General features: G+C 32.9%; 2 protein-coding genes across 2 annotated transcripts in view; both read right to left on the reverse strand.

The window, feature by feature from the left end:
* LOC130901327 (dynein beta chain, ciliary) overlaps positions 1-27582 on the reverse strand; it is a 62399-nt gene that overhangs the window by 32208 nt on the left and 2609 nt on the right. The window contains exons 4-24 of the mRNA XM_057812631.1: positions 26829-27190; positions 26138-26653; positions 24431-24541; positions 23834-23988; positions 23583-23778; positions 23083-23338; positions 20526-20886; positions 17906-18586; positions 17323-17851; positions 14823-15095; positions 14568-14597; positions 11733-12085; positions 11068-11557; positions 10248-10518; positions 7026-7303; positions 6832-6966; positions 6516-6778; positions 6242-6443; positions 5962-6186; positions 5698-5908; positions 3594-3870 (exon numbers count right to left, since the gene is read on the reverse strand). Of these exons, the coding sequence (XP_057668614.1) occupies positions 3594-3870; positions 5698-5908; positions 5962-6186; positions 6242-6443; positions 6516-6778; positions 6832-6966; positions 7026-7303; positions 10248-10518; positions 11068-11557; positions 11733-12085; positions 14568-14597; positions 14823-15095; positions 17323-17851; positions 17906-18586; positions 20526-20886; positions 23083-23338; positions 23583-23778; positions 23834-23988; positions 24431-24541; positions 26138-26653; positions 26829-27190 (6175 nt within the window). The remainder of the gene's footprint in view (positions 1-3593; positions 3871-5697; positions 5909-5961; positions 6187-6241; positions 6444-6515; positions 6779-6831; positions 6967-7025; positions 7304-10247; positions 10519-11067; positions 11558-11732; positions 12086-14567; positions 14598-14822; positions 15096-17322; positions 17852-17905; positions 18587-20525; positions 20887-23082; positions 23339-23582; positions 23779-23833; positions 23989-24430; positions 24542-26137; positions 26654-26828; positions 27191-27582) is intronic.
* On the reverse strand, positions 504-2091 carry LOC130901328 (dynein regulatory complex subunit 4). The gene is made up of 2 exons (XM_057812632.1): positions 970-2091; positions 504-918 (listed from the first exon to the last, which is right to left on the reverse strand). The coding sequence occupies exons 1-2, from the start codon at positions 2030-2032 to the stop codon at positions 569-571; spliced, it is 1413 nt and encodes a 470-aa protein (XP_057668615.1). The 5' UTR covers positions 2033-2091; the 3' UTR covers positions 504-568.

Consider the following 27582-nt stretch of genomic DNA (forward strand, 5'->3'; position numbering starts at 1 on the left):
CATGTTTCATAATTTATTTATCGAATCAAATGGAAAATCATCGTAATTTGTGTATTTTTTCTTTCTAATTTTTCTCAAACACCCAGTATAAATCATAAAATTTGTCGGTTGTATAAAATAAAATCCCTTTCATACAAAAAAAGGAGGAAAATCGAGTTTTTTTGATATAAATTTCAATAAAATAAAAAATAATTTCAATTATTGGATTTTTTTATTTATAATTTTCCCAAAACACCCTGTATAAACCGGCAAACTTCTGTGCTAAACAAAAAAAAATTCAATTGCTATGTAAAACAGGAAAAATCACGAGTTTTTCTTCTATCAACCTCGAAATTTTCTGCTTAACAAAGATAAATTCAAGTAGTTGAGGAAAAGCGTGTATAAGTATACGGAAAAACTCAGTTATTTCCAATATTTTTTCCATAATTTTCTCCAAACACTGCAGAAACTGGAGAATCTATCTGCTGAACAAAATCAAACAAATCCAAACAAAAAAAAACGACTTTTCTCATTTCAAAAACTAATATATTCAAAAAATAATTTAGTTTAATTTCTATACTATACAGAATCATCGATTCGCCGCCACCAATCCAGCCGGTCCTGTCGCCAAACCTCCTTGTCCTTCCGGAATTATCTTCAAAGGAGTAAAACCGAGTTCCTGTTTCGGTATACCGTAAACTTGCAATTTCTCCTCGAACGTCTCCAAAAGATCGTCATGCGCTTTACAAACACGAGCCAACTCATACTGCAAATCCGCAATTTGAGCGTTTTTCTTCGACAAAATCTCCTCCAATTTCTGATTCGATCTCAAAGGAGGCGTTTTAGCGACTGCTTGTAGCTCCGCAATCACTATTTCCCTATGCTCAGCTACCTGACTCAAAGTTTGTATACGTTTATTTAGCAACAAATTCTTAACACCTGAAATATCCGTTATATAACTCCAAATTTAATAAAATAAATATAACTCACTAGTTTTTTGTTGTACTTCCAAAACTGCTTGTACGAATCTGTTATTTAATTCGTCTCGTTCTTTTTCCAGAGTCTCAAATCTCAATTCCAAAGCGTCGTACGACCACCTCAAATCCTCCAAACACTTCAATTTCTGCGATAACATCAATTTCGCGTTAGCCAAAGCTTGTTTATCTCTTTCGTAATTCTCCAACTGTCTTTTATATTCTTTAATTTGATCCAATGCTTCTTTTAGAGGATCCGCTAGCCGTTTATTTTCAGCAGTTAAATCTGCTACTTGCTTCGACATTCGTTCATTCTGTTTCCTCAGTATCTCCATTTGGTCTTTCAGGGTGCTGATCAAGGAGAGGTTGTTTAACGTGATGTCGTTGTAGTAATTCTTCATTTCGTTGAAAGATATCTCGTGGTGTTTCATTAAATTTGATATGTGTTCGTTTTTTCTTTCTTCCACTTCCGATATTTCCATGGCGTGTTTTTCGTTAAGATGCGCTCTCAATTCCGTGTATTTCTTCTCGTATTTCATCTCCATTTCCTTGGCTCTAGTTTCGAATTCGCTCCTCGCTTTACTAACGTCTTCGCTGTTTTGCATTTTCAGAGCTTTAATTTGATCTTGATGGCTCAAATCTTGTTCTCTCATTAGAGCCTTTAAATTCCTCTTATCTTCTAATAATTCTTTTTCTTTTATAGCGTATTCGTCTTGGGCTTGTTTCAGTGCTACTAGAGACTCTGCTTTACATTCGGTTAGATTGTTCTGATGTTCGTATTGGAGGTGTTTCACTTTTTGTTTGTAAAATTTCAATTCCTCCTCGTTCTTTTCTACACCTTCTTCCAAAGCTCTATCTTTGTTTCTTACTTGTGCTCTAGCTTCTTCGAGTTCGTTTCTCGTTATTTCCCAGAAGGTTCGGATTTTATCCCTTTCCATTTGGAAGAAATTCCTCTCTTCTCGTTCTCGATCATTTTCTTCTTTGATCCTTTGGGCGAATGCTTCTAATTGTTCTCGCGTCATGGCGGTCGTGTCGACCCCATCGATAATTTTGGGGCCGGCGCCCTTTTTCGGAGGCATATTTTTTTTATTATTTACACAAAAGTCGAAATACTAGTAGAAATATCTATTTAATGACATATTCGTTACCTAGTGACGATATATTCGTTTCTATAGCGAATTGATTTATTTGATCGATATCATATGTTTTGAAGGCATTTATTCGCGTTCGTTTAGTTTATTCGATATTATATGATGTTTTGAAGGCATTTATTCGCGTTCCTTTAGTTTACTTCTAAATAATATGATGTTTTGAAGGCATTTTTTCGCGTTCATTTAGTTTACTTCTATTTCATATAATGTTTTGAACGCATTTATTCGCGTTCGTTTAGTTTATTCCATATCATATGATGTTTTCAAGGTATTAATTCGCGTTCGTTTAGTTTACTTCTATATCATATAATGTTTTGAAGGCATTTTTTTGCGTTCGTTTAGTTTATTCCATATCATATGATGTTTTGAAGGCATTTATTCGCGTTCGTTTAGTTTATTCCATATCATATGATGTTTTCAAGGTATTAATTCGCGTTCGTTTAGTTTACTTCTATATCATATAATGTTTTGAAGGCATTTTTTTGCGTTCGTTTAGTTTATTCCATATCATATGATGTTTTGAAGGCATTTATTCGCGTTCGTTTAGTTTATTACATATCATATGATGTTTTGAAGGCATTCATTCGCGTTCTTTTAGTTTACTTCTAAATAATATGATGTTTTGAAGGCATTTTTTCGCGTTCATTTAGTTTACTTCTATATCATATAATGTTTTGAAGGCATTTTTTTGCGTTCGTTTAGTTTATTACATATCATATGATGTTTTGAAGGCATTTATTCGCGTTCCTTTAGTTTACTTCTAAATAATATGATGTTTTGAAGGCATTTTTTCGCGTTCATTTAGTTTACTTCTATTTCATATAATGTTTTGAACGCATTTATTCGCGTTCGTTTAGTTTATTCCATATCATATGATGTTTTCAAGGTATTAATTCGCGTTCGTTTAGTTTACTTCTATATCATATAATGTTTTGAAGGCATTTTTTTGCGTTCGTTTAGTTTATTCCATATCATATGATGTTTTGAAGGCATTTATTCGCGTTCGTTTAGTTTATTCCATATCATATGATGTTTTCAAGGTATTAATTCGCGTTCGTTTAGTTTACTTCTATATCATATAATGTTTTGAAGGCATTTTTTTGCGTTCGTTTAGTTTATTCCATATCATATGATGTTTTGAAGGCATTTATTCGCGTTCGTTTAGTTTATTACATATCATATGATGTTTTGAAGGCATTCATTCGCGTTCTTTTAGTTTACTTCTAAATAATATGATGTTTTGAAGGCATTTGTTCGCGTTCATTTAGTTTACTTCTATATCATATAATGTTTTGAAGGCATTTTTTTGCGTTCGTTTAGTTTATTCCATATCATATGATGTTTTGAAGGCATTTATTCGCGTTCGTTTAGTTTACTTCTAAATTAGATGATGTTTTGAAGGCATTTTTTTGCGTTCATTTAGTTTATTCGATATCATATCATGTTTTGAAGGCATTTTATCGCGTTAGTTACGAATTAGTTTACTTACGGATTCCATCCGAGATCCTGTGGATTTATATACAGGATACCGGCTCGGGAAACTGTAGCAGGAGTAGCTGTTTTCAAGTTGGTTATTTCGAACAATAACCTCATGACTGGGGTTAAAGCTATACGTTCATTACTAGCTAATGTCAATACTTTGTTATCGTCCATTACTGTATTCAGTGATTCGATCCACATGGGATCTATGTCGCCATCGAGGATGATCCATTTTGGATTGTCACCGGGTACATTTGCTTGATCTCTCATTAGTACGGACAGTAAACCTGAAAAATTGATTTTGCGATGTTATTTTCGATCGAAATCGGTTTTTCCGTCCTATAATTATCTAGTTTTTAATGTCAACAATTGTATACGGGATGAAAAAATGTTTATTTGATATGAAAATCCGAAGGAAATCGTTTTTCTCCTTATAAATTTTCCATAAAATAAAAACTACTATTTTCTGCTTTTGTCTCTTGATAATTTCCCTCAAACGTTTAGAATAAGTTGTAAATTGTGTTAGTTGATGAGACTAGTATAAATTTCATTTGAAAAATGGAAGAAAATCTTGGAAAATTGTTTCTCTCTATTGAATTTCTAATGAAATGAAAACCATTGTGTTTTCTAGCTATTTCGCTTCATGATTTTCCTCAAACGTTCAACATAAGTTTGGAAATATTTCAGTTGAAGGGAATAGTATGAATTTCATTTGAAAAATGGAAGAAAATACTTTAAAAACGTTTTTCTCCCCTAAATTCCTAGCTAAATGAAAAGCACTGTATTTCTAGATGTTTTCCTTTATGATTTTGCACAAACGTTCAAAATAAGTTGAAGAATCTCTCAGTTGAAAGGAGAAGTATAAATTTCATTAAAAAAATTGAAGAAAATCTTGGAAAATTGTTTCTCTCTATTGAATTTCTAATGAAATTACAACCATTGTATTTTCTAGCTATTTTGCTTCATGATTTTCCTCAAACGTTCAAAATGAGTTTGAAAATCTTTCAGTTGAAGGCAATAGTATGAATTTCACATGAAAAACGGAAGAAAATACTTCAAAAACGTTTTTCTCCACGAAATTCCCAGCTTAATGGAAAGCACTGTATTTTCCAGATGTTTTCCCATATGATTTCTCTCAAACGTTTAAAATAAGCTGAAAAATCTCTGAGAAGAAAAGAGTAATATGAGTTTCGTTCGAAAAATGGAAGAAAATCTTGGAAAATTGTTTTTCTACACCCAATTTTTATTGAAATGAAAACCACTGTATTTTCTATTCTGCTTCAGGATTTTTCTTAAACGTTCAAATTAAGTTTAAAAATCTTTCAGTTGAAGGAAATAGTATGAATTTCATTTGAAAAATGGAAGAAAATCTTGGAAAACTTTTTTTCTTCACAAAATTCCTAGTGAAGTAAGAACCGCTGTATTTTCTAGCTATTTCGGTTCATGATTTTGCTCAAACGTCTAGAATAAGTTAAAAATTGTGTCAGTTAAAGAGATTAGTATATATTTCTTATGAAAAATGAGAGAAAATCCTGAAAAATTATTTTCCTCCCCTATATTTATAATCCAATAGAAACCATTGTATTTTCCAGATATTTATTTCCATGATGTCCCCCCCTTGAAGCATATATTTCATATAAAAAACGAGAAAAACATCGAGGAAAACAATTTTTCTCTATAAAGTTTTCATCAAATGAAAAACACTATATTTTCTAGACTCATAATTTTTTCCAAATATCGAATATCATCTAAAATATTTGTTGGTTGGAAAGGATAGTATTTATATGAAAAATGGAAGAAAATATAGGAAAATCAAGGAAAAAATAGTTAGTTAGATATAATTTAACGCCAAAAATCGATTTTTCCTGAATCAATTTAATGCCAAATCACTACAATTTTCGACTCCTTTCTCTTATATTTTTCACGAAACCATGTATAAATCAAAATTTTATTCTGTTTTTTTAAAAAAAAAACAAAAGATAATTCACGAAAACCAACTTTATATGCAGTGACAATTCAAATTGCAACACAACATGTAGCGTCATCTATGAGTTTACATCGTTAATTTGACAACGACAATCGAATAATGTCAAATGTCAATGTCAAACACTTACCATCTTTCCATTCTCTCGTAGCAGGATTAATGATCCCAAACAGCTCGTCGTTAGTTACAGCTTTCGGGTTCAAATCATTATAAACCGGTTTCCTTTTCATATTAGCATACGTTTTGAAAAGAGTTTTCCATACTTCAGTTTTCCCAGTACCTGCGTTGCCTACTATGAATACTGAATGCCTAACTTCCAACAGCTCTTCTAATTGCACCACCTTCCAACAACGTTGTCATATTGTGAGAATTATATAGAGTTGTAGAGACTTACCTTCAATATAAAATTATCTTCTGGTTGTAATTTCAAATCTATAGCAGCTTGTTTGACAGTCCTTTCAAATTCGGCGTCTCTTTTTCTAGGTACTTCCAAAGCAGGGAATAAATCTCCTATCAACCCCATAAAAACCGGGGTGTCGTCCGTTACAATCTTCGGGATATTGAAATCTCGTAATGCTCTCATCAAAACTTCTTCTTCTGGTCTACCAGGATCACCACGCTGAAATAAACCAAGGATAACATGAATTTTACGGTTATTAATTTGATATACAAACTTTTAACGAACCAGCTACAACTAGTACTGATTTTATAGCTCTCAAACCCCAATCATAATGATCTTGCTTAGATAATAATTCTTTACAAAGGGTATATAACGTGATGAATTTCCTCGCTAGTATCTTCGCTTCTTGGAAACCTTCAGCAACTAACATAATTTCGCAAATCAGCTCGAAATCTGGTACAACCATAGCACAAGGTCTGGAAACGTTAAATGATCAGATGTAGAAGATACTTAAGATATTTCGGGACAGAAAAAAGATATGTAAATACCTAAAGAGAGCTTTCAAATTTTCGGGTAACTCAGTCCTTCCAGCGTATCCAGGATTCATCGTAATGAATATACCCACAGTTGGTACTAATTGTATGGGATCTCCCATAAAATCGAAGGTCGTTTTTTTATTTTTTATTGCGTCTAAAACTGATTTTACTTGAACTGCGACGACGGAAAGTACCTCAACTGATATTCTATTGAATTCATCGAAGCAACCCCAAGCTCCAGTTTGAGCTAAACCTTTATAAATATTACCGCATGACTAGAAAAAGGTTTAGTGAGGTTTTTAAGCTAGTTTTTAGGAAAAAAAATCACCTTATAATCCATTTGTTCAGAACAATTAAACACGTAAACCATTATACCTAAAGCACGCCCTAAGTCTTTGGTAGTTTCTGTTTTTCCAGTACCTGCAGGTCCTGCAGGGCCTCCTCCCATGATTAAATGTAGAGACTGTATAATAGAAAAAAAAATTGGTATAATTATTTATATAAGAGAATATTCGAACTAACCTGGGTTAAAGTGATGTAGCAACGATCCGTTAAAGGGGTAATTACAAGTCTTGGGGTGTTACCTAAATATTCGTAGCTATATCTGAATTGGGCGTCGCATATATTGGCGTAACATTCCTTGGATTTCTCGCACCATCTATGTCGTAATTGAGAAACCCATTGGAAAGCTAAAGCGCTTTCGACTTTAGATTGTATTAATTTTCCCACGACGTCTCTAGAATGTACGTCTATAGTACATATCGTCATGATTTTCTGTCTATCTTGTTTACTCAAGTCTCCTAAATTATTTTAAAACTCTATTAGTATGTTGTAGGACAAAATTTTTAGTGTAAGCTTTCCAAAAGTTTGTAGAATGTACAAGCATCGGGGACACTACGATTTCCGTAGGGCTAATGGATTTGGCTTAATTAGGCCAACATAAATCGAAAGTAACGAATGAAATTTTTTGATATCTCGCTTCGTTTTCGAGATATCGATATTTAAAGTTATAATCAAACGTTAGTTCAAAATTCGCTTTATTGAACAGATGGCGTTCGATACTTCGTTTCAAATGAATATTTTATCACTTCAAATTCAATATGAATCTCGTAATTCAATAAATAGAAGATTTTTCATTCAATTTTCATATTAGTTTTGGCGAAGCTCCTCATAAGAAAAAAAATAATAGTAAAATAAAACAAAAATAATCCTCACGCGATGAAAAATTTTTTTTAGACAATTTTGGCTGTAAAAATTCACGATTCATGTACTTTTTACACTCAAAGTGCACCACGAGAAGATTAGGTTATGTTAAATTAGGTTGATATATACAAATATTAAATAAAAATAAATTTTTCCAACTTTAAGTATCGATATATCGAAATCGAAGCGAGATATCGATACTTAGTATAAGCATACATTTTTTATCGCTTTCCAAAAGTTTGTAGAATGTACTAGCATCGGGGAGAGTACGATTTCCGTGGAGCTATTGGATTTGGCTTAATTAGCCCAAAATAAATCGAAAATAAGGAATGAAATTTTTTGATATCTCGCTTCGTTTTCGAGATATCGATACTTTAAGTTATAATTAAACATTAGTTCAAAATTCGCTTTATTGAACAGATGGCGTTCGATACTTCGTTTCAAATGAATATTTTATCACTTCAGATACAATATGAAATTTGTAATTCAATAAATAAAAGATTTTTATCAAGATATTTAAAGATATCAAATTTCATTCTTCATTTTCGATTTTATTTAGATTGATTTATAAAATGGCGTCACGGAAATCGTACCCGTGTCCAAGCATCTAATTGTAGTGACTGAAAAATCCTTCAAATTATAATCATATTTGAAGCCCCTTGTATACCCTTGTGACATTTCTGTAACACACAAAAAAAGATCTTAGAGATTCTATATGGATTTTTTTTCCTTTTAACTCATTGTACTTCAGTTTCAGCAATTGCGTCTTCATCTGAGCTGAATTTTCTCCTGGCAATCTTTTTCTTTGATCTCCGTAGTCATTGGGGGCCAGATCTGGACTAGACGGTGGATAAGAAAGCAATTAGTTCAATTGAACCATCGACTTTTGAATTGATGCATTGCCTTGGTGAAATATCGGTTTTTTATACGAGATATGAGGCCGTTTTTCTTTGATTTTAACATTCAAACATTCAACAACTCTTAGAAGTATTCGCTATGGATTTTCTCTTCCTTGTGGAGATTGTCGAGCATGCGCATCCCAAAATACTGAAGCCATAATCTTCCCAGTTGAATGTTGTGTTTTTGGACGCTTCGGACGTGATTCAACGGCTGTAATCCACTCAGATGATGATCGTTTTGATTCAAGAGTGAAGTGATGGATCCACGTTTCATCCATTGAAACATATCCACGCGAAAAATCTGATTTCTTACGTGTAAACATGGCCAAACACTGCTCTGAATCATCAACACCTTGTTGTTTTTGATCGATTGTGAGTAAACGCGACACTCACTTTGAAAAAAGTTTTCTCATGGTCAAACGTTCATGCATAATTGTAAACACATGACCTTCTGATATCTTTACGGCCTGAGCTATCTCATGCAATTTCAATTTACGATTAGATATAATCAATTTGTGAACTATTTTGATGTTTTTTTGAGTAACCATCTCAATTGGACGACCAGAACGTTCACCATCATCGGTGTCTGTACGACCATGTTTAAATTCAGCAAACTAAAAACAAATGGTTGTTTTCGATAGAGCAGAGTCTAGAAAACACTTTGGAAGCCATTGCTGAGCTTGTACAATATTTTTTTCATCAAGAAGCAATGATAAATCAACATAAGAAATTGTTTTGAAAATAACCAAAGTAGCTTCACTTAAATGGCTGTCACTTTTTTCTGACCCAACGAAATGTCATGAAATTTGACACATAGTTTTTCGAAAGCTAGTACTTCATAAACGTCATATGGATTTGACAATGGCAGCGCCATCTGTATGTCAGTCACACAACTTATTGATTCATATAAGTCACGAAATGTTGTATATTGAAAAAATTTATGGTTGTGAGTTACAAGGGATTAACTACGAGAGTTGTTTTTTCTTAACCTGCTATTGGTGATTGGTGTGTATAGCAGGCGACTGCGCATCTGTCTAAATATCTACAAAGCTCTAAACATGGTTAACAACATTCTACTCGACGCTGTTTTTGCTCTGGGAATTCGAGGCATTAATTTTTGTCATTTTTAAATGTTCATTCAGGATACTCAGAACACGATGAGTCTCGTCCCCAGCGAAACAATTTACACCAATTTCCAATTGTTAAAAATGATTCAGACTAGTCGATGTAAACTAATATCGACTTTTGATTCGATTCGAATAGCAACCTGATGAATCGATTCATAAAAAAATCGGGATTTATAAGATTTCCAAAAAATGAAAAGTTTGTATTTACAATGTAAATATGAATCGAAGATAATTTGGGATTTCGATAACAAGTCTACTGGGATCCGAGCGATTTTCAAAGGTGAAATATCGATTCACTGAATCAGTACCACACATCGATTTGAAAATAACGATTTATTTGGTACGAGAAATCGATTGTTCGATTAATCGATTTCTACTCTAAACAGCCTTCAATATCATCGTGTTAATCAAAGCAGTAAGTTGAAACTTTATGTTGGGAATCAGATAAATATTTTTGCGAGCGCTTTCTATTTTCTACATGACGTTAAGAATGTATAAACCTCGCTATTCCTCACCCAATAATAAAGATATTAATGTACTCAATTGTGAAACTTGTTTTTTATAATAATCTCTTATAGCATTATCATATCCTTCTTCCAATCTCGAAAACGCTATATTAACTTCTGTGGTCCACCAAATTTGAGTACCAGTCAACGAAACTTGTGCAGGGAAATCAAATAGCCATTGATCTCGAGGTTTCTCTTCGTAAGTTAGCACCCCTTCTCCAATTAGGATCCTTATGGTCGTCCGCATGCTATCTTGTATACGATTCAACCATACCTCCACCTAAAAAAAGTTTATTTGGATATTTAGGAGACGGAATAGAGTCTACCTAACCTAACAAATTGAAAAACTATACACAAAAACGCTTAAAAAATCTTTGTTGATTCAAAAAGTTTTGCTGTAAGTTTTAAAAGATTTTAAATCAATTTAGAAATAGTAGCTTCAATGAAGGAAAGATTAAGCGGCTAAAACCCTTCATAGAAAGAACAAGCTTTCGATAGGGTTTGGTATAAAGGGATGAAAAAAAAAATGAAAATGTATGAGCTTGCCTATATAGTTCTCTGATATTTTAGAATCCTACATCTTATGCAGACACTTTCTTTATAGCAAAAGCTAGCAACATAACCTTGAAACTAGATCTACGAAGATGGTACCTGGCTTGACCTAGAGATGGCGGTAGTTACTTGTATTAGTACACAATCTCTGTTTCAATTGTGAAGCCGCTACGTTGTTTAGTATTTGTTTGACAGCCACCAATAGTGAATGTTTTCAGTTAATTTGTTAATATGGAATAAATTGGTCATTGAAAAAGAAGAAAATGGTGTATCTTACCGGTCCGTTACAAGTGGTAGGCGTATTGAAATTTACGTATTCTCCATCTTTAGCGATCATACCATGAATCTGCTTATCGATAGTATTATTTTCGTTTCTTCCAAAATTCAATTTCGCTATCGAATCAAATAGTTTAGTCAGATGTTTAGCAACAAGTTCCGGTTGATTTCCATTCGATAAAATATCTAATAAATCGGCGGATGATACGAAATAGAATCTGGGGAAAGCCAAACGTTTCGTTTCCAAATAAACAGCCAAAGCTTTTTCGCACAAAGTTAGATTCTTTTGGTGTTCTTCTAATATCTCCAGAAGACCTTGTCTATTCGTGGATTCTATGACGTTAGGAACTTTCGACATTTCTATCATTAATTTTTTGAAATTCGTATCTATTCTATCGAATCTTTCTGAATCTTCTGGAAGCTGTTTTCTAATGTCTTCAGAACTCATAAAAATCGATTCTAAATGCGTCCAAGTTCGTTGTACTTCAAACCTAAACGAAAAACTTTTATTTACACATAATCCTGCATATCAGATATAAGTAATACGAGGTATGATCAAAAAATTGAGCGATACATCTTTCTGTAAACATTTCAGTAACCAAATCGGTTGTTTGCAAAAAAATTCGTCTATTTTTTCATGTGTTTTTTTTTGTAATATTTACTAACCATACGTTGATAACCTGATCAGCTACACCGAGTTTGTTTTGCCAAGAGGAAACCTCTTCTAAAAAGTGAGCTATGAATTTGGAGGTAATCAAATTTTGTAGTTGGACTTGATTTTCCTCCAAAGTTTCGATGAGTTCTTCGCTAGCTCTTAGTAACGTACAACCGGTTCTTGCGTGAATTTCTTGGTCGAATTCCATTGCCGACCACGTGACGTTCAATTCTCGCAAAGTTTTTTCCATTGACATTTCTTTTACTGCTTTGTCTACTATATTTTTAACTTCTTCTTCGCACTCGTGTAAATTTAATTCTAATAAGTCGGCTAAGGTCGTATTGTGGTCCATTACTATCCTTGTCTGAAATTGAGAGAATATCAAAAAGGATCCACTTGAAGATCTAATTATTTTTAGTGATAATAATTTGTAAAAGGTCGAAAATTTCTACTTTCTGTAGCCTTTTTTGTACAAATATTATTTTTAAAACAGCATCACTAATAAGAAAATTATAAGTTGCTCCTGAACAATTTCGGAACATTATAAGTAGTTCCAGATTATTTTCGATCTTTCTAAATTGTTCCTTATCATTCTAGGCTATTATAAATAATTCCAGGACAATTTTAGAATAACTTAACTAGTTCCAGATCGTTAAAAATGATTCAAAATCAATTATAGATCTTTCTAAATTGTTCTAGAGCATATTAAATGATCACAGAACAACATCTGAACATTGTATTTGATTACACAACATTATAAATTGTTTCAAATTATATTAAAACTTTCTAAATATTTCCAGGACAATTTTATAATATTCTAAATTGGTCAAGATCAATGTAAAAGGTTCCAGATTAATAATAGAACAACAAAAACATTCTAGAGTTCTCCAAACCTTTTTAGAACTTTATGAATTGTTTTAAATTATTTCATAACTTTCTAAATAGTTCCAGGACAAATTTGGAATACACTAAATCGTTCCAAATCAATACAAATGATTCCAAATCAATTATAAAACTTTGTAAATTGTTCTAGAGCATGATAAATGATTACATAACAACTTCTGCATATTTGTATATGTTTATAAATAATTTCAGAACATTATAAATTGTTCCAAATTGTTTTTGAACTTTTTAAATATATCCAGAATTTTACAACATTTTCAATTATTTCAAATTATTTTAGAACGTTTTGATTTATTCCAAGACAATTTTATAACATTCTAGATTGTTCCAGATCAATATAAAAGGCTCCAGATTATTAATCAAATCATTTCATAACTTCCTGAATAATTCCAGAACAATTTTAGTACACTCTAAATTGTTCCAAATCATTCTAAATGATCGTATCAATTATACAATATTCCAAGTTATGCGTATTAAGTATATTAAATGATTCCAGAACAATTTCTCAACATTCTTGATGATTGCGAACTATTTTAGAACTTTCTAGATCGTTCCAAATAATTCTGAAACTTTCTAAATTGGTTCAAATTATCTAAGAACTCTTTAAATAATTCCAGAACAATTTTAGTACATTCTAAATTGTTCCAAATCATTCTAAATGATTCCATATCAATTGTACAATATTCTTAGTTATTTCAAAGCATATTATAAGATTCCAGAACAATTTCTGGACATTCCTTATGATTGCAAACAATTCTATAATATTCTAGATTGTTCCAAATAATTCTAGAACTTCATAAATTGTTCCAAATTATTTTGGAACTCTTTAAATAATTCCAGAACAATTTTAGTACATTTTAAATTGTTCCAAATGATTCCATATCAATTGTAAAATATTCTTAGTTATTTCAAAGCATATTATAAGATTCCAGAACAATTTCTGGACATTCCTTATGATTGCAAACAATTCTATAATATTCTAGATTGTTCCAAATAATTCTAGAACTTCATAAATTGTTCCAAATTATTTTGGAACTCTTTAAATAATTCCAGAACAATTTTAGTACATTCTAAATTGTTCCAAATCATTCTAAATGATTCCATATCAATTGTACAATGTTATAAGTTATTTCAAAGCATATTATAAGATTCCAGAACAATTTCTGAACATTCCTTATGATTGCAAACAATTCTATAATATTCTAGATTGTTCCAAATAATTCTAGAACTTCATAAATTGTTCCAAATTATTTTGGAACTCTTTAAATAATTCCAGAACAATTTTAGTACATTCTAAATTGTTCCAAATCATTCCTAATGATTCCATATCAATTGTACAATAGTCTAAGTTATGCCAAAGCATATTAAAAGATTCCAGAGCAATTTCTGAACATTCCTTATGATTGCAAACAATTCTATAATATTCTAGATTGTTCCAAATAATTCTAGAACTTCATAAATTGTTCCAAATTATTTTGGAACTCTTTAAATAATTCCAGAACAATTTTAGTACATTCTAAATTGTTGCAAATCATTATAAATGATTCCATATCAATTGTACAATGTTATAAGTTATTTCAAAGTATATTATAAGATTCCAGAACAATTTCTGAACGTTCTATATGATTGCAGCCAATTCTAGAATATTATAGATTGTTCCAAGCCATTTTAGAACTTTCTATCTAACCCCAGGACAATTTTAGAACATTCTAAATGATTCCAATTTGTTTCTTTTCATATTTGGTTTCTGTTTCTGTTAGTATACGAGGTGGTGCGAAAAGTAGTGAGACACTCTAATTACAGCTGATTTTCGCTACTTGCTATTTGATTAAAAGGGTAATGTTCACAGACATTTAGCGACATCTAGATGTGAAAAGCCTCAGTGAATTAAAGTGATTAATATCAAGCAATGTTTTATATGGGTTGTTATGGTGATTACTTACTGTAAACTCTCGTGGTAGTGCTGCCAGATTCTGTAACAGATTTTAGTTCGTGATATATACAGCAGAGCGAAAAGTGTTGACACGTATTTACAGGGTAATCCAAAAAATAAACTGAATAGAAAACTTCTCGATGTACATATAATTCAGCTACGGCTATATCAAAAGTGTATTTTTTGGATTGAATCTAGTAACTTCAGTATTGAAAATATCGTTTATATACATATTTACATTGCAAAATAAGATACTGAGTGTTACCTTCGTACTGGTCATTAATTGATCCCAATGTCTTTCACGTATTGCCGGATTTTGTAATTCGCCTACCGCTTTTAGTGACGTCAAAGTATTCTTAACAGTGGCCTCCAAACCGATATAAGCGTCCCAAGATCGCATATCTTTATCCAACATTTTAACTTCTTTGGCAAACTTCTTGCATTCGATATCCATGTTTTCTACGTCTATTTTCCTCCATGGTGTAGTCTTCCAATCGTCCACGCACGTATGAACGATGTAGATGTAATCCCAAAGTTGCTGAAATTCTTAATCGTTAAGAGATAGCGGTGTTGTCGAACTTAGCTTGCATAAGAAATAGGGAAAGGAACATATTTCTGTCAAACGTGATTTATTAGAAGAGCCGAGTAAATTTGAGAACAAATCGATGCTACAATGTTGCCAGGCGTAATTCTCTTTAGAACTAAAGAAATTTTGCTACTACTATAGAACGGGAGAGAAAATGATTGCCAAATGTAATGCGACGTTGCCGAAAGTGATGTTTTAAGAACTGCGCCGTTTTTATTAATCGATTTAAATGAATACATACAAAGTGTTGGCAAATTTAGATTTTCTCTCAGGAGTAAAGAAATTATTATGAAACGAAAGGGAGAAGAACATTGCGATGATGCCGAACGTGCTTTTTTCAAGGACTAAATAATTTTCTAGTTATTCAAGAGAAACATATCGATATTGCAGTAATGCCAAATGTATTCTTGCTTAGGATAACAGAAACTTTGTATTTATTGCAAAGCAGAAGAGAAAAAATATTGCGATGTTGTCGAACGTGATTTCTTGCAAGAAATTTGTTTATTCGATTGTTTAATAGAAACAAATCGATGCTACATAGTTGCCAGATTTAGTTTTCCTTACAACTAGAAAAATTTTGTGTACTACCACAAAGTAAGAAAGAAAAAAGCATTAAGATGTTGCCGAACGTATTTATTTACAAAATTTGATGAATTTTTTCCCTTATTCAAGAGAAATATATCGATATTGCAGAGTTGCCAAACGTAAATTTCACTAGAACTACAAATAGTTCGTGGTAATCATAGAGCAGAAGAGAAAAAATATTGCGATGTTGCCGAACGTGATTTCTTGCAAGAAATTTGTTTATTCGATTGTTTAAAAAAGTAACAAATCGATGCTACATAGTTGCAGATTCAGTTTTCCTTAGAACTAGGGAAATTTCATAAACTATTATCATAAAGCAAGAGAGAAAAAAGCATTACGATGTTGCCGAACTTTATTTCTTACAAAAAATGTGTTTATTCGTTTGTTTGAAACGAACAAATCGCGATGCTACATAGTTGCCAGATTTAGTTTTCCTTAGAACTATCGAAATTTCGTATACTACCATAGAGCAAGAAATAAAAAAGCATTACGATGTTGCCGAACTGTTAATTTACAAGATTTGAGAGATTTTTCCCTTATTCAAGAGAAATATATCGATATTGCAGAGTTGCCAAACGTAAATTTCCCTAGAAGTACAGATATTCCGTCATAATCGTAGAGCATATTGCGATGTTGCCGAACGTAATTTCTTACAAGAAGGATTGAGTAAACACATTCTTCAATCATTCAAAATGAACAAACTAATATGACAGATTTAGTTTATCATAGGACTAAGGAAATTTCGTAACTGGGAGAAAAGCCTTACGATGTTGCCGAACTTAGTGTATTACAAGAACCGTGGAAATTCGCAAACAAATGGATTTAACAGTGTCGCCGTTCCTGTTAAAGCATGAAAGCTAAAATTATTACGATGTTGCCAAATGTGGTATCTAACAAGAACCGCAGAAATTAATGATTAATTTTTCGTAAAAAACATATCTTTGTTACAGTGTTGTCAAGTCTGATTTAACATAGAGCTCGAAACGTTTCGTAAATGCCATAAAGAAGACAAAAAAATATTACGATGTTGCCGAACGTGTTGTTTTAAAAAAGAAAGCCGAAACTTATGTTCAATCCTTCGAAACAAACATATCCTTATTACATTGTTGTCAAATCTACTTTTTTTAATATTTGAAAAATTCCGTATAGGGAGACAGAGAGAGAGAATGCAAGAGAGAGAGAGAGAGAGAAGAGACAGAGCGAGAGAGAGGAAGAGTATAACCAAAAAGCTTCGTAAATACTATAGAACGAGAAAGAGAGTTTCACGATGTTGCCGAACGTGATTTTCCAATAATTTTCAAAAAAATACGAGTGTTACAGTGTTGCCAAACATAGTTTGTCTCGGAAGCGAGAGAATAGAATAAACGGCCACATTATAGAGATACCAATGTTGCTAAAACTGGTTTTTGCCTTGACTAAATATAATTCTACAAACACGATAAAACGATAAGAATTTGGAAATATTGTTATCGAATTTGCAGCGTTGCCAAGCGTATTTTTTCTCTAAGATAAGGAAACCCGATTTTTTTTCTGTTATCAGGTGTCGGCTAAAATTGATTAGTGCGACATATTCTCAAAATATTAATGTAAATACCTTCAATAATCTCAAATCTCGTCTGCATTGTTTCAAAATTTTAAATTCCGGCACGTTAACTTCGAAAAGGAACCCCGATTCTTGTATATCCTTCATATTCTTCTCGAATTTTTTCAAATCTCTATCGACGTGATCGATTTTATCATAAACATGGTCGCAATTATATTGGAAAAACTTATATTTCTTAAAAACTTCTCTGTAATACACAATCCTGTTATCAAATTCCGAGATTCTTCTTCTAATGAACGTAACTTCCGCCGCTTGTAGCGGAGCCACCTGCTGCTTCACTGTGATGGCGATCTTCTTCGTGTTGTTCCATTGCTCCGGTAGCTCCTGCAGGTACACGTTCACCTCCTCGGGAATATCTTGATCGTAGAATTTTAATAATTCGATTATATCTTTTTGTGGACCGAACATTTCGTCGGTTGTTATTTGTCTTTCTTTGACGTGCAGCAAATAACCCATAACGTTAACTAAAGCTTGGTAGTCTCCTTCGCCTACTGGTTGTTGAAGACCTTCATCCGCTAACCTGAGAAAGTAAAAACTTTGGACCGAAACCTTTCGATAATAATCGATGACTTACCTTATAAAATTACTTAGATCGCATAAACTTGTAGTGACATTAGTAACCAGATGCTCCTTGAACATGTTTCCCCATTTTCTGAGCGCGTTCAACAATGCCTGTTTGAACGGTCTTACGTCAACTTTGAACCAATTATTAAAAATTTCTGATTCTTCGATTGTTTCGACTTCGTTACTAAGATTTTCGAAATTATCGATCTGTTCTCGAAATTGTTCCATTTTGGGAGGCGATTCTTTCGGAGCTAGAGGATCGTTCATACCTACAAACTCCAATTCTTCGTTGGTGAGTTGTCTACCGTACGTTAAAAATTGCTGCAGATACTCCCGTCTATCGTCCAACCAAATATAAGAATAATTCTGATATTTATCACAAAATTCGTAGCTTTCTTCTATAACTTTATCTACGTTAGACAGTATATCATTTTTAATATCTATTATATCTTCGTTTTCTTCTATTTCTTCTTTGTAAGATCTTTGATTCGTTTTCGAGAATCGATTAATCATATTTGACGTTTCTAGGATGTCGTTCATCAGACCTATGATCAAGTTTTTTAACCCTTCTGGATCGGAAGGGTCTAAAGATGGTATAAAAACTATGTTTGGTTCCAATAAATTCAATTGCGATTCAAATAAAGGCGGTAAGTTGTTGGTGGCATCCATATGTTCGATTATATAACCTAGACTGTTCAAATAATACTTATTAACATAGGAATAAGTAAATAAATTATAATTTAGACAAAATTGATTGATAGTTCGTCTAACAAGCTTTGGTAAGTACATTCTTGCAAATAGAATAGATTAAAAATTGGCTAGAATGATTATTTTGGCTTCTCTCCTAACTTGGTTGTGAACTAAACACCCTCTAACGATTTATTGGAGAAACAACTTGAATATACGTTCTTTATAATCCACTTTTTGTGCAATACGTCCAGGGGATGATTTTTTATCTTCGAAACTGTTAGAGAATAAGGTGCAAATTAAGTGCTCACAAAATAATCAGATAACAATCGAGAAATATCAATTCTACATTGTTCGAAGACCTGATGTACTAAGTCCTAGTAGGAAATTTCAATTTCAAAAACTGACATAACATTGAGTGCTTATTAATCGCTCACTAAATAATCGGGGGACAATCAAGAAATATCATTTCTAAAGTATTTAGAGACCTCAAAACCACCATGCCTAATGTACTAAGTCCTAGTAGGAAGTTTCCATTTCAAAAACTGACATAACATTGAGTGCTTCTTAATTGCTCACTAAATAATCGCAAGACAATCAAAAAATATCATTTCTAAAGTTTTTAGAGACCTCAAAACCACCATGCCTAATGTACTAAGTCCTAGTAGGAAGTTTCCATTTCAAAAACTGACATAACATTGAGTGCTTCTTAATTGCTCACTAAATAATCGCAAGACAATCAAAAAATATCATTTCTAAAGTTTTTAGAGACCTCAAAACCACCATGCCTAATGTACTAAGTCCTAGTAGGAAGTTTCCATTTCAAAAACTGACATAACATTGAGTGCTTTTTAATTGCTCACTAAATAATCGGGGGACAATCAAGAAATATCATTTCTAAAGGTTTTAGAGACCTCAAAACCACCATGCCTAATGTACTAAGTTCTAATAGATAGAAAATTATTCCCTGGACGTATTACATAACGCATGGCTTTCATCACCCATAAAGTTGAATGTTATTTTTGATGGTCCAGGTTGTGTTTCAGGGTCAGTATCTACATCTGTGTCAAATGTAAATGGGAATGACGAGAGTTAAAATTGGAGTCATGACTGGAAGTTCATTTTCAATCGTTTTCTTCTTTTAACTTCGATATTTCTATGATGTTGCTGCACGTTTCGCCAGAACAATGAAGATGAGCTTTTCTGCAGCTAATTAATTTCATAAGCTCCGTGGGTGCTGGAGATTTGGAATCTTGAATTGGCATCCACATATTTGTTTGCTTTTTCCAGCCCCGATCTTCAGGACTTTGATCTACCAAGCAGCGAGTGGACCTGGTGATATACTAGAAGACTGTCGAAACGAGCTACGTGTTGGTTTAGAGGCGGTGTAAATGAATTTTTAGTCATAGTTTTGGCAAATAATAATTAAAATCGCAGTCGATTAAAAATAATAAATCATATATAAATGGTCGGAAAAATCTGTAAAGAAAATGATAACAAATATTTTGTTTTTGGCACAAGAATAAGTGGAATTCAAAAAATCCACATATAAAATTAATCCTCGAATCTAAAAGATTGTTTTGAAGTAATTTTATTGAAAAATCACAAAATAAAAAGTTATTGAACGAAAAAAGAAATTGTTGACAAAATTTTTGCACTTTTTTGCTCCTAACTTTTTAAATTCGCGGTTAAAGTCAAGAAATGTTATGAACAAAATTGTAGGCAAAGCGATTTGGCAAAATTTATGTTTTTACGAATTTTTTGTAGCGATAATAGTTTGCGAGATATTGTCAAAAATATCTTTTCACCCTTTTATTTAGGATGGCAGCCGGGGGACAAGGGATGGAGCCCCGAAAACTTGAGGTTAAGCTTAACGCTGGGTACTAAAATTGTAATATTTCAATGGACCAAAGGTCCTTGGGTTTCTACTATCTTTTACTCACCTACAACCAACAGACTGATAAAGATAACTAGATATTATATTATCTATATAATCTATATACTGTATCCATTGTAAATTATCTTGTTTATCAGTCATATGGAATAAATTCATATTTTCTTCAAGTAACTGCAAAATTCTATCAGATGCTAGCTTGATATCGTTTTTTCTTTTTTCCAGTTTTTCCGTTTTCTCATCTATAGCCAGAAAAGTGTCCTTTCGACCGTCTTTTCTCTCGAAAAGCGGTTGTCGAGCGAAAGGTACTAATATACACTTTATTTCGTTCAGATTCGTTTGGCATTTTTGAAGATGCTCTTGTAGATTTCCAACTAGAAGATGCAGTTTCATCATATATTCCCACAAAGCTAAAATCGTCACAAAATTACTTCAGAAATATTAAACGCTCAAATAGATGTTCTTTCTGATATTCCGCTTAGAAAATCACAAAAAGAAACTAGATTTTCCGAGTCAATCCATAAGAGGGCACCTCCGACGCGGTAACTTCGCACTTAATCAACAGGAGCTGAATCATACATCGGTGACTGCTGTCTAGAAGGCTACAGACCATCCGGATTAAATCGTTTCTTGCCGAAGAAGATTCGAAATGGTTTACCTGAGGCAGCATATACATTAAGACGTCCGGACATCCAAGAAGACAAATGTTTATAGCCAACTATAGCCAACGAGAAGATAAGATCTCCCATAGAACTCGGAGGAGATGAAGAATTCTATACGAGGAAACTGCGACGTGAACGAGGACCTGTCGAAATTACAGGGAGTGGTGGAATGTCTTTGTTCGCATCCATCCATCTATTGCTTTGATCAGCATATAAGGGCGGAAAGATAGCACCTCAAATCCAGGGATCTGTGTTTGAGTACTTCTACAATTAGAAGGAAATTGATAGAAGTTTACTTTTTTGGAAGGGTGAGTGTTTATGCGCAAGTCAAAGTGAGATCTATATATAATCCCGACTGTATAACACGACGAAAGTTCGGTGATTGTTTGGGGATGTTTTGGAAGAATTGCAGCTGGAGGTATGGTAAAAATTGGAAGGATTTTGAAGAAAGAAATTGAGTCGATTGAGGTCGAATCAGATCATTTCATTCATATTCAGGTGAATTGGCATCTACTGTTGTCAGATCTTGTCGATTAACAGTCTGTTAAAGCCAATTGAGGTCGATTCCCACTTCATTTGATTGATGTTTTCTCTTCTAATATCTATTGACGTCAATTGAGGTCGAATCAGATCAATTCATGTATATTCAGGTGAATTGGCATCTACTTTTGTCAGATCTTGTCGATTAACTGTCCGTTGAGGCCAATTGAGGTCGATTCTCACTTTATTTGATTGATGTTTTCTCTTCTAATATCTATTGACGTCAATTGAGGTCGAATCAGATCAATTCATGTATATTCAGGTGAATTGGCATCTACTTTTGTCAGATCTTGTCATTTAATAGTCCGTTGAAGTCAATTGAGGTCGATTGTCACTTTATTTTATTGATGTTTTCTCTTTTAATATCTATTGACGTCAATTGAAGTCGAATCAGATCAATTCATTTATATTCAGGTGAATTGGCCTCTACTTTTGTCAGATATTGTCTGTTGCAGTGGACTAAAGCACTCTAAAATTAGACGTTTGAAGATTTGGAGCGAGTTTTATGGATGAGTCTAAGTTTGAGGTTATTGGGTCTAAAAGAAGATTGTTTACGCGCAGGTCAAAGTAAGATCTATGTATAATCCCGACTGTATAACACGAAGAAAGTTCGGTGTTTGTTCGAGGATGTTTTGGAAGAATTGCAGCTGGAGGTATGGTGAAAATTAAAAGGATTTTGAAGAAATAACTTGAGTTGTTGTGGAACAGAAGGTAACATCCTATTACACATCTTTGGAATATCCTGAGAATCGAACATGCTTTCCACATTATTGCTTTCACTTAAAGTAGCTCGTTAATGTATTTTATTTGCTAGAAACGATTTCCTTTGTGTGCTTTAAGAAGTGTAATTCATATTTCTATGGTGGTGAAGAATACAACCATGTCGTAGCCCTAAGACATAGAAGTCACTATAGATAACAAAATATTAAATAACCATTCATTTACGTGGGGAAATTTTGGTATGTTTGAAGATGTTCTGTAGCAATTTTGGAAGACATTCAATGCCTTACCTTTCAGATGCCCGACGTAATACCCTTACTTTTAGGCATACCACTTTTGTAAACACTTAAACATGGTATTCATTGTACACATTCACTTATTGTTTTGTAATTGATCGAAAGTAGAATCAAATGTCTCATAAATTTATTAACAATGTCAGTTTTTGACAACCGACCAGCTAAAATGTAGATACTATTTCAAATTTCTATTTTGTACGCCATAACTAAATTAAAATTTGATAAAAATTCCAATATGGTATGAAAAATAAAACATAAAATTTACGTTTTCTATGGCAACTAGATTCCACAAATTAAAGGCAACGAATTTTTTTAATACCAACTTAATGAAGAAGATGTTATCACAAAAAAGATAAGGAAATAAAAAAATGTGTGTTATTTTCCATACATTCTGATTCCCAGTTCAAATTATCTTCTCCAACTTTCACCATTTTATCTATGTCAGCAACTTCGTTCGCAATAAGGTTAAATTCAACTTCTTTGGCAGTTTTTTTGATTTTATTGTACCAAGTAACCGTTGAATTTAAATTTGTGATGTACTGCTGGAAAACTTCATTTTTCTCCGCTAGTTTCAGTACTATTTCCGGTATATTCGGCTCGTTCATAAGTTTCAAGTAATGTACTTCTCTTAAAACAGCACTCAACTGAAACACACTCGCAACATCAATTTAAAAAATGGCGAACGCACGTCCACAATTTTTAAAAACGGCGAATGAACCAGGAGCATTTTTAAATAATGGCGAACGCCCCGGGCCCGCTTCACGAAAATAGTGAATGCTCCGGACGCATTTTTCAACAAATGGCGGCTGCTTTGCGCTTGTTTTTAAAATTTGGTGGGTGCGTTGCATGGAAATGGTGGGTAGCTAATATACCAGGACGTATACTTACTTCAGGACTAAAATTCAGTAAAAGATCCTTAGTTCTCAATTCTCTTTTTAACAAATTTTGTTTCAGATTTTTCTCAATTCGCTCTGGTACCATTTGTACCCAACAAAGAAAAGTTTCTCTATTAAATTTCCCAATTATTTCGAAAAAACGTTCAGCTCTAGCTATTAATTCTAAAGATCTATCATTCTTCACAATCCTAAGGAAGTTTTATCATTTAAATTGATAGATTAAAAGGTTAATTAGAAGCTTACGGATTTTGTAAGGATCTAAATTGATATAGGGGCCCGTTTAGACGTGAACATAGGTTTCTAGTCCATCTTAAGATACCAGCAACAGGTGGCATGTATTTGTCTATGGAAAAATAACCTGTTCGTTGTTTTAGCTCCATTTGTTCGTCAAAAATCGCCTGGAAAATTTATTAAATGAGATTTAGAAGCTATTTGAAAATTTTGAAAAAAAATTTAACGTAAAGATGTCCCCCAATGGACTGAGTTTTCATGATTTTCCGAGGGATCTGAATCTCGTTTTTCAAATAAACACTTTAGGGACTGAAACTTTGTACTGTAGCGATTGGGGCTTCAAAGTTCGTGCATATACGATAATTGCTACTTCTGGCAACAATCTCCCAAATTTTACATTGCCATTATAAATTTTGACATTTTGAATGGTTAACGTACTCAGAACGAGTGCTATTCGAGTTGTTTAAAGATATTTGAAGCTCTCATGTTTGTCTGTCTTAAAACTTAAGTAGCAACCCTCGTATAGCGTACCGAATGTATTAATACGATCTTTTTCATAAATAAAGATTTTAAACTTTATCTACATGTATTATAATTTATTCTCCATACCTCTACAGCTCTAATTTCTTCCTCCAACATATCTACAATTTTTTCATACTGATTGGTAAATTCTTTCTTTATTATTGGTCTATCCAGAACTGAACCAGCTATATTTATAAGCTGAAAAAAGAGAAATGCTTGAAAAGTTCTCAATCTAAGAAAGAAAACAATTTTTTTAATATCGTCTCTTTAGATCCTAGACAATTCTCCTAAAAACTTGATGTATCAGGTGCAACAAGAAGAAATTGGTTTAATGATGTGAAAATGTAATAACCATACACTTATAGAACGTTGAAATTTGTAAATTAAAGATGAATCAAGTGATTAGTATTGATAAAAATGTGAAAAATCTTGTCTTGTCTCGCAATAAATGACTCGTCTCATATCTCGCTCTAAAGTCTCGCAGAGGTCCATCGAAGTCGAATCACATCAATTCATGTATTTTCAGGTGAATTGGCATCTACTTTTGTCAGATCTTGTTTATTAACAGTCCATTGAAACCGATTGAGGTCGATTGTCACTTTATTTTATTGATGTTTCGTCTTCTAATGTCTGTTGACGTCGATTGAGGTCAAATCTCATCAATTCATGTATATTTAGGTGAATTGGCATCTACTTTTGTCAGATTTTGTCGATTAACAATCCATTGAAGCCGATTGAGGTCGATTGTCACTTTATTTTATTGATGTTTTCTCTTCTAATGTCTATTGACGTCGATTGAGGTCGAATCTCATCAATTCATGCATATTTAGGTGAATTGGCATCTACTTTTGTCAGATCTTGTCGATTAACAGTCCATTGAAACCGATTGAGGTCGATTTTATTTTCAATTAATTGATGTTTCCTCTTCTAATGTCAAATGACAACGATTGAGATCGAATCTCAGCAATTCATGTATATTTAGGTGAATTGGCATCTACTTTTGTCAGATCTTGTCGATTAACAATCCATTGAAGCCGATTGAGGTCGATTCTCACTTTATTTTATTGATGTTTTCTCTTCTAATGTCTATTGACGTCGATTGAGATAAAATTCCATCAACTCATGTATATTTCAGGTGAACTGGCATCTACTTTTGTCAGATCTTGTTGATTAACAGTCCGTTGAAACCGATTAAGATCGGTTATCACTTCATATTGATTGATGTCTTCTAATTTTAATTGACGTAAAATTCCTCACCTCACATAAATAATGCCGCTATCAAAATCTTAAAGATCTCAACGAATTTTTCTCCAACAAAATGAAGTGTTTGGTTGTAATTATGAAAAGTGTATGACCCAGTCATTAAACAATAAAAGGAATCTAGCTGATTATTAATTAGTCAATTCTGACGTTTTCTTATAGTTAACAGCCATCCTGGCTTGAATGTTGAGAAAATCTCTCGTGGATACATTCAAGACCGGAGTCATATGGTGTTGCATTTAGAAAAATATAACTTTAAATGGCACACCATTCTAAAACATCCTGTAAGATTGTAAATAATATTAAAATGGGAAGACTAATGATGCTAAGATCCCTCAAGTTTTCAAATTGACATTTCAAAGGGCAAAGGAGGCACTCAGCTAAAATTTTTAAGTATATTCCTTTCATTTTCTTTTACTTCGAGACTCTCCTGCGAGATTTGAAACGAGATTCTTCTCGACTCTCATTCCAAAAGTGAGACACGTCTTGGTAAACCCTACAACTAATATAGCAAAACCAAAAGTGGTTCCTTACTTTGAATATACTGTCTAAATTAGAGCAATCATCGAAAGCTTGACGAAGTATAGCCACCAACTTCATATCCATCTCAAATATCTTCTGTTTGAAATTTTCGAAATCTTCTTCGAAAGAAGGATCATCAGGATCCAATACATCGTAAGATTTACCTGAAAATATCATGAAACTCTGCTGGAATTCCTGAAATACCTCCGTCACTCTCGAACTTAGAACTCGACCTTTTATACCACCTATTTCAACTTTTTCCAACTTGTTAAATTCTAGAACCGTATTGAAAAACCATTGGATCGTTTTCAGTCGTTCGAGGAAAGCGTCTAACCTTTCGAATATTAAATTCGCGTGGAAATTCCACGGTTCTTGTTTACCTTCAGGAAAAATAACGAGTAGATTCCTTTTATATTTCTTGAAAATGGAAATGAAGTGGTTCAAGGATTTAACACAATAATTTACTCGTTGCATCGCTTCATCGATGTCGCTGTGGAATAGAGTAGTAGGATCCAGAAATTTCTTACCCTAAAAAACAATAAAAAAGTCACAAGGTACTAAATCGGTGGATTATTTAAGCCGCAGGACAACAATAACGATAAAAAAGTTATTAGGGATTAAATCAGGTGATATAGGTGGACTATTAGATCTAGTTAAGCGTTTAAAGGAATGTAAATATTGATAAAACATTGTTTAAACTCACTTCTTGTATCAATAAGTTGCAAATTTGCTTAAATAATGTAACTAATTTGGTCTGATCGAAAGATTTACAGTTGGACCAAATCAAGCAAACCACGTGCATTATCGGTGACAATAGTGATAAATTCTCGCTGAAATCAGTTTCTTCTAATACTTGTATATGTTTTTTTAAAGGCGTTAGATACAAATTAATATCTCTAGCTTCCGACAGAGCGATTACGGTATTTTTAAATAACAATTTAAAGCAGCTAAAATAAGCACTGTTAGTTTTTTCCAAAACCACAGCCATGCTTTTAACTTTAGGTTCTCTAAGTTGTTGATAGATATTTTCCAGGTTTTTTAATCTCTTGTACCAAAATTGTATTTCTGAAATATAATTTCCTTATTTTGTAAGTTTACACGAAGTTGCTACTTCAGTTTCGGGATAGACAAATTAGAAGAAATATGAGGTGCCAAGGAATCAAAAGCCTCCAAGTCCAAGCTGAATTTGATATTGTTTTTTATGGATTTTCCCATGCTGAATTCAGTACGACTGTTAATTTGTAGCAAACCCCGCCACATCTTAGTGTATTTTGAGGTTAAAGTTGAGGTTTAGCTGCAATATCCGCCAAGTCCAAAGGAAGCTACGCCATTTTCAGTTTGAAAATCCGCCAAATACAAATCGGTCAATAGGAACGCCTAGTTTATTCATTTTCTTCGGGAACTTTGGATTGATAGACAAAGATTTGAAAAAGAATAAGATGAAGAAGTTCCGGGGA

Source organism: Diorhabda carinulata, chromosome X (genome assembly GCF_026250575.1).
Source record: "Diorhabda carinulata isolate Delta chromosome X, icDioCari1.1, whole genome shotgun sequence".
Taxonomy (NCBI): Eukaryota; Metazoa; Arthropoda; class Insecta; order Coleoptera; family Chrysomelidae; genus Diorhabda; species Diorhabda carinulata.

What these genes read in the sequence shown, in the direction of transcription:
- LOC130901328 (XM_057812632.1), bottom strand. Translation starts at nt 2,032, where the DNA reads ATGCCTCCGAAAAAGGGCGCCGGCCCCAAAATTATCGATGGGGTCGAC. An exon ending in GGAAGTACAACAAAAAACTA is followed by an intron (nt 919 to 969) that starts GTGAGTTATATT and finishes CGGATATTTCAG; the next exon opens with GTGTTAAGAATTTGTTGCTA.